General features: G+C 39.6%; 1 protein-coding gene across 1 annotated transcript in view; it reads left to right on the top strand.

The window, feature by feature from the left end:
- Window positions 1-732: 732 nt before the first annotated feature.
- CLVS2 (clavesin 2) overlaps window positions 733-7702 on the top strand; it is an 84208-nt gene continuing 77238 nt past the window's right edge. The window contains exon 1 of the mRNA XM_052645967.1: window positions 733-1121. Coding sequence (XP_052501927.1) covers window positions 733-1121 — 389 coding nt within the window. The remainder of the gene's footprint in view (window positions 1122-7702) is intronic.

Below are 7702 nucleotides of genomic sequence, written 5' to 3'. Positions count from 1 at the left end.
AGATCACGGTGTATCCAGGAGGGGAGGAGGGAAGGTGCGCTCTCTGCAGTCGCCACCTAATTGGATCCTAAATGTTTTCAACGGAATCCCGCAAATGTCTTAGAAATAGCATCTCTGAATAAGTAGGAGAAATAAGCTTCGTTCCCCTCTCTTTCTCTTTCTCTCTTTTTTCCTTCTGGCAAAGACGCTCTCTCTCCCCCGCCCCGAGCTCAGCGCGCTGAAGAGCCACCTTATTATTAATCAGAATTTCCGTCGTTATCCCTGGCAGGAGCATCGTTCAGTAGGGACCGCAGAAGCATCACAGTGCTGGGGCTGAGATGTGCGTGGGGGTTGTTTTTGTACCATCTCGGAAGAGAAGAGGACGGTACCAAGATCAGCACCCCCTGTGCTGGGTGCAATTAGGGGTGTTTTGTTAGGAGAGAGAGAGGACAAGAAGAGGGGTCCTGGGCCACCGGAGGGCCGCATCTCTTTGGAGGAAAAGGAAGAGGGAACCGGGGCAGGACGTTGTTTTTAAGGTGGGGTGGGGAAAGAAGTTCCTGTCTTTCAGAGAAAAGGTGCAGGAAAGCAGGAGCAACAGGGTACTTGATTGGACACCAAGACAAATCATTTCCTGTAAAGAAGAGGAAGCGGGCAGCAGGGAGGTCTGGAGGCTGGAGTGTGGTGGTGGCCAGGGCCAGCTTGGTGGTGGGACAGTTAGCGAGAGAGGGGCAAGGCTCAGGAACACGCAGGACAATGACTCATTTACAAGCGGGTCTCTCTCCTGAGACCCTGGAGAAAGCCCGCCTGGAGCTCAACGAGAATCCGGACACGCTGCACCAGGACATCCAGGAGGTGAGGGACATGGTCATCACTAGGCCGGACATTGGCTTTCTCCGCACAGATGATGCCTTCATCTTACGCTTCTTGCGGGCTAGGAAGTTTCATCACTTTGAGGCCTTCCGCCTCCTGGCCCAATACTTTGAGTACCGGCAGCAGAACCTGGACATGTTCAAAAGCTTCAAGGCCACTGACCCTGGGATCAAGCAGGCACTGAAGGATGGTTTCCCTGGGGGCCTGGCCAATCTGGACCACTATGGCAGGAAGATTCTGGTCCTTTTCGCTGCCAACTGGGATCAGAGCAGGTAAGTCCTAAATGCAGTCTTGTGCTGGGTCTTCTTTTACTCTCCCATTTTCCAGAATGTATCTTGAGCAGCGTCACCATTTTACTGCTTTGACGGTACTGTTTATTTGGCTCTTGAGAAAAAGAGAGACCTGAACTAAGACAAGAGTTTTTGGTGGTCGCCTTGAGGGGTGGCGGGGGCTTTTATTTTTACAGTTGAAACTCTTACTTCACTAGCACCCTTTTTCTACTGCAGGTTTAAGTATATCCTGAACCATATTATTGTGCTGTGTAATCTAAATCATTTGGCTTCTAAATAAAGCTGTTACATTTTTCAGCTCCTGAATAAGTTTACTGTTCTGTGGAGAAATGAGTTTGAGAATACAGACAACTTTCCCTCTTTCCTCCCTAAAGACATTTTTTTTTTTCCTAAAGAAATTTTTAAGCTAGATTCATCATCACCACCCTCCTTCCCCTCCATGACCTCCTCCTCCTTTGCATATCTCTCTCTCTCTAGCACTGCAATTTTATTTATTTATTTTTTTTTTGAAAGAAGAGCCTGGCATTCAACCAATATAGAGTAGCTTTATTGCTTGGGAACTTTTCTGCTTGGTGATGTGTAGATGAAGGAATAATACGATGTGTGTCACTTCAATAAAAACGAAGAGCTGTCCCCTCTGTTGCTGAGCGTGCTGCCGACACTGAATATGAAGGCTGACTGGCCTGCTTGTTCTATACCTGTCACTAATCTAAAAGAATGTGTTTCCTGTCTGATGTGATTTTTCATCTTTTGGAAGGAAGTGAAAAATGTTCATATCTGTCAGTTGGTAGACTTTTTTGAGCTCTCTGTCTTTTTAATAGAGGAGAATTAATATTCTTATTTCATCTACATGACAATAGACAATAACAGACAATGACTTCTACTTCCTCAGTCGGGGGAATTATTTTCTTAGACTGAAAGATATAAGAAATTATAAAAGACTCTTGTGGAAGGTAGTTTCAATTAAGTTTGAAGTTAAGTAAATTTCATGAAACTTAAAAATGTTGCCAGAATTATGAATCATAGGAAGCCTGTTGTTAAAACGTCAGTGTATTTTTAGTTCTGTGAACCGTGATTTTTGATGCATCTGGTTAGTTTAAACCATCTCTGGAGCAATTTTAAAAGACTTTATAGTTACTGAGATCTTATAGATCTCCTATGGCTTCTCAGAGTCTTGGGATTTTAGAATGCAAATTAATATTTTTAACAGGTGTTTAACTCTTCGATTGGTCTCCTATTCTCTTTAATTTTAGGTTGAGAACTACTCTAATTCCTTTTTAGGTAAATAAAAAGAGAAATTACTACCTGAAGAATCATAAAGCTAAGACATTCATTGAAGGAGTTAGCCATTGAGGCAAAATGAAGTTCTCTTTCTGTTTGGTTACTTTGGCTATTTATAGAGATTTTATTCTACTTTTTATCAGGTAGCGAAGTTGAAAGTCTCATGAAATGCCATTCTTTGACCACAATTCCTGTTTAAAAAGTTTTTATTTCATCTAAGAAGTACATTGAAGATTTGTGCAAACCAATTATTGTGTAGATCAAAGTTGAAAAAATTTATTCAAGAAAGAATCTAGTATTTCATATGTCAGTTAGGCAGGAACTCAGTTTATTGAGCTACCGTGGAGTGGGAGCTGTGGAATGGTATGTTTAAATATGTGTCAGAGTCTGTTAAAGATATCCTTAGGGAGGCAGATAGCCCTTAGAGACATAAATATAGACCTATATAAATATCAGACCTATTTTCCTTTATTTTTGTAAGTGATCTAATATTCATGTTGATTTATAAACCTAACTAAGTTGAAAATCACTTGTAGTTCTCACCTATATGAGAAGGTGATTATTCTGGATTTACTAAAGAAACTATGTTTTAGTTGTCTATCTTATGCTTTCATATAAAGTATAAGTTGCTAGTAATCAAAGTATGTCTCCCTAGAAGTCTACAATGGGAGGGGACTTATTAATTGATATGTAGAATTATTTCTTTAAATCAACATATGTGACATTAATGTATATGGGACATTAAAATGAAATGCTATGTCCTGTAAAAATACCTTACAGGATCTATAGACTAATAATTGTGAATTCTATTTCTAAGGTTTAAATGAATAGGTATGATCAAGTAATAGTACTTCAAGGTCAAAAGGTATACACGGTATTTAGAGCTCGTCTAAAATTCAGTTGAGTTTCCTCCTCCTTTATTCCCTAAGAAAAGTTCCCCTTCCTTCTCCTTGTCTCCTGTCACCTCATCCCAGATCTAAGTATACATATGGAGCTAGTGGTAAAGAACCTACCTGCCAATGCGAAAAACATGAGACATGGGTTCGATCCCTGGGTCAGGAAGATCCCCTGGAGGAAGGCATGGCAATCCACTCTAGTATTATTGCCTGGAGAATCCCGTGGACAGAGGAGCTTGGAGGGCTACATACAAAAGGTCACAGAGAGTTGGACATGACTGACTTAACAGCAGCAGCAGCAGTGGATAAACAGGTCCATCCTCATGGTATCTTCTGTGAAGCTTTATCATGGGGACATGTGCGTAAGGACTGTCTCTGCCCTGCTCTGAAACCAGCAGGACAGCTGCCTTTCTAACAGTACCGGGGTGTCACCAGCCCTTTTCCTGCCTTCTGCCTGAATCCTCTTCCTTCCTCCACTATATATCTTCAGGGCTTATCTGACCTGACTCCTACAGAAGTTTCTGCCACCTTCCCTAGATGTTACCTTCTGATTGTTCTGTTAGCTGGATACGCCATGCCATGTGCCGGATTCTCTTCCTCCCCATCCCTCCCCTGTTCTGTGAGTCAGGTGTTCTCCCCTTCCTGCTCTGATCCCTCCAGCCCAAACAACCTGGGTCCCTGGAGAAGACTGCACATCTCAACATAATTCTAGCTGTCTTCCTTGAGTTGTTCAGTGAGTTGTCTGGCTTTCAATAACTTAAAAAAATTTTTTTTTTTTAGAAGAAACAAAATAGCATTGTTTTAAAGAAAGAATAGGTGGGAATTGATCAGGGTTACATTGGGAAATTCTAGAAATGAGGTAGAAGAAAATGCACCCTCCCCTTTTATTTCCACCTTCTCAAAGGGGATAAGCAAAATATTCTCTGTGAATTTTGAAAAACTTTGTAAAGACCCATGAAATAATTGATCTGTATAACAAAAAGCAAAAGCAACACTAAGCTTTATATTATAACAGCACCTAAGCTAGAGTTAATGTTCAGTAAATGTTTGTTGAGTTGAATTGAACTATGCATTTTTTTTTTAAAGTTTTCTAAGTAGGAAGTTATCAGATATATACTTTCTCCTATATTAAATTTTTAGGACAGTTTTCTGTGCTTCTCAGGAGACTGGAGACAGTAAATACATGTGAGATGGTGACTATAAATAAAATAGTGTTTCTTCCTGCTGCAATATAGTGCAGGTCAGTTTCAGGTTATTGCAAATAACTGGACCATTTCCAAAGCCTTTACAAGAAATATGGAATCCTCGGTAAGACGAAGGTATAATATTTACAGTGTGCCCACCTAATAAAAATAAAAACATAATCAAAATGCTGAAATGTCAAAATGACTTTCAGTGTGGTCTGTGGTTCTTTTTAAAAAAACATGGAACGGGTTCAGATGATTTATACATTTATTGAGCAGGCTATCCTTGGAAAAGATTCACATAATCTTATCTTCTTTCTTTCAAATTGTCCAACAGAATTTCTGAAAGCAAAAGTAGATTCCACAAAATTAAAAGCGGTTGAATTGATGCCCTGCAGCACGACAATGCAGTAGTACTCTGTGCCTGACATGGTGTCTTGCTTTCCTGGGTGACGGCACCCTGCTTCACGACTCAGCAATACCTTCACATTTCCCACCTGATTTCATCAACAGAATGTGATGATAATGTACCAGGAATCTAGAGCAGATTACACTACCTTAAGAAACGAAGTTTGGAATGAAAATATATTGTGCTCTAGACCCTAGAGCATGAGAGCAGGTATCTGAGAGGTTCAAATTCACTGGCATGTAATGATTGGGAATGTTCATGAGTAAATTGTGTCAACCAAAACATAATGATAACATATATTCTGATAATTGGCCTGTAATTTGTCAGTTAGCCTGCAAGTGGTATGTCACATTTGTTCCTGTGGTTTAGTTGCTAAATCATGTCTGACTCATTCCAACCCCATGAACTGCAGTGAACCAGGCTTGCCTGTCCTTCATTCTCTCCCTGAGTTTGCTCAAACTTGTATCCATTGAGTTGGTGATGCCATATTTAATCCAGCAGACAACCACTGATGTGGAATCAGATTAACAACCACTAGAAAACAATTAAATACAGTGAAGTTAATGATTCTAATATAGTGGCAATTCAGAAAGCACTGACCGTCTTGCAGCATGTTTGGCTTATCATAATGGACATTGATTACCACTTTTAGTACTGAAAGTCTGAAAGGGCTGGAAGACTGATTGGTGAGACCATGCTAAGATCCTCTAACCTGTCCTGAAATTTGCCTGAAAAATGTACTATTGTCAGTTTGTTCCCACAGTACGGTTTTTTCATACAAAAGAAAATATACAAATGGTCAGCTATTTGAAGCTTTAGTTTGAATTATGATTATATTATAATTTATTGGGCTTTCCTGGTGTCTCAGACAGTAAAGAATCTGCCTGCAATGCAGGAGACCTGGGTTCTATCCCTGCATTGGGAAGATCCCCTGGAGGAGGGCGTGGCAACCCACTCTAGTATTCTTGCCTGGAGAATCCCCATGGACAGAGGAGCCTGGTGGGCTACAGTCCTTGGAGTCTCAGAGAAAATTATGTGGCCAGCCTTCAAAATGAATGAAGATTATGATGATGGTAGCTTAAATTTTTTTAAAAAAACAGCCGTAGACTATACATATTTGTTTTATTCTCAGCCACAAAGCTTTACTCTTCTGTGAAAGTGCAATAAAATAAAATAACTAGAAATAGATTAAAATAGACAAGAGCAATTAACTAGATAATTACAGAGAAACACGTACTTGGTAATTTGCAAAAAGCAAGCCAAAAAAGAGGTTTAATTTTTTGGACTGATTTTTCAAGTCTTCCTGGCTCTGTTTACTAAAGTACTTAAATATTTCTCAACTTTTTATTTCATGGTAGGGTCAGGATTCCTTAACTTCAAAATCCTAGAGGCATTGCTGTGCTGTATTACAGCTGATTTTAAGACTGTGCTCAGTAACTCAGCTGTGCCTGACTCTTCTGTAAACCCATGGGCTGTGGCCCACCAGGCTCCTCTGTTCATTGGATACTCCAGGCAGGAATACTGAAGTGATTTTCCATTTCCTGTTCCGGGGCATCTTCTCAACCCAGGGATTTGAACCCACATCTCCTGCATCTCCTGTATTGGCAAGTGGATTTTTTACCAGTGAGCCACCTGGGGAGCCTGATTTTAAGGTTAGGTCAGTCCTAGAAATGGCAGGTATGGATTCCATGAGGTTTCTGTCTCAGCAGAGCTTCTGTATTGCTTCCTTATAAGGATGCTCTTTAAACAAATATTCTGGGAACTGCAGAATATTTCAAAATATGCCCTTGGTTCATACCATGAAAAATGAAAGAGAAAAAATATTGTCCTGAGAAATGTTACGAAATACTGGAACAAATCTCTGAGCAAAATAGGACAGTCTCTAAAAACTAGGACAATTATGCAGTAATTAGAGAAATAATCCTGAAATAACAGCAATGACCAGGAGTGCCAAACTTCACTAGGACCTTGATTGGGTCTGGCCCAAACCAGGCCATTTTCATGTTTAAAATACGCAACTTTAAACAAAGTTGAAAAGAAGCAATGGATTTGGTGTTACTATAGTGCTCCGAATGGACGCTTCAAAAGAAATCTTTAAAGATATTTTAAAACATGAGCCAACAGTAAATTCACAAATTATGGCTAGTGAATTACTATATTTCCTCCATTCTGAGAAAAAGATTGAGCTCTTTTACACCACTGAAGGGAAGTATATATGTGTATATATATATATTATATATATATGTTAACATAGTTAATATAGTCATTAACGTAGTCAGTGGCACTCTTGCTGTGAGGGAAAAGGTGTCCTTGTATGTTGGTTGGATCTTTACGACAAGTAAACTGAGTGAATAGTACTTAATTCAAATCAGTGTTTTAAAAAGTACCCTTTTCCCCAGCATTTGCTGCATACTTAGAATTTTAATAGGTGCTAGGGGCAAAAAAAAGACACATAACACATTTGTTGTACCATCAAGGAACTTATAGCCTCTCTGGGAAGAAAAGCATGAAAAGCTAAATGACTATCAGAGAGACAGTAAGTGTTCAACGAGGCTACTGGTCGCTAGTGCGGAAAAGTCCGGGCAGAGGCGGTAGCAGGCTGCTCTGTGTTGTGTGGAAAGAATGCCACTTGTTTGGGCAATGTAATTCAACCTTTTGTTTTTTCATTTTAATTAATTCATTCATTTAAAAACACTTTTATACAGTATGCTATATTGTAGTGTATATCACATTTTATATATATTATATACAATATTTTATATATACATAGATACACAGACACATATATATATT

This window comes from Budorcas taxicolor, chromosome 9 (genome assembly GCF_023091745.1).
Source record: "Budorcas taxicolor isolate Tak-1 chromosome 9, Takin1.1, whole genome shotgun sequence".
In the NCBI taxonomy this organism is placed as follows: Eukaryota; Metazoa; Chordata; class Mammalia; order Artiodactyla; family Bovidae; genus Budorcas; species Budorcas taxicolor.
This window is presented reverse-complemented; position numbering and strand designations above follow the sequence as displayed.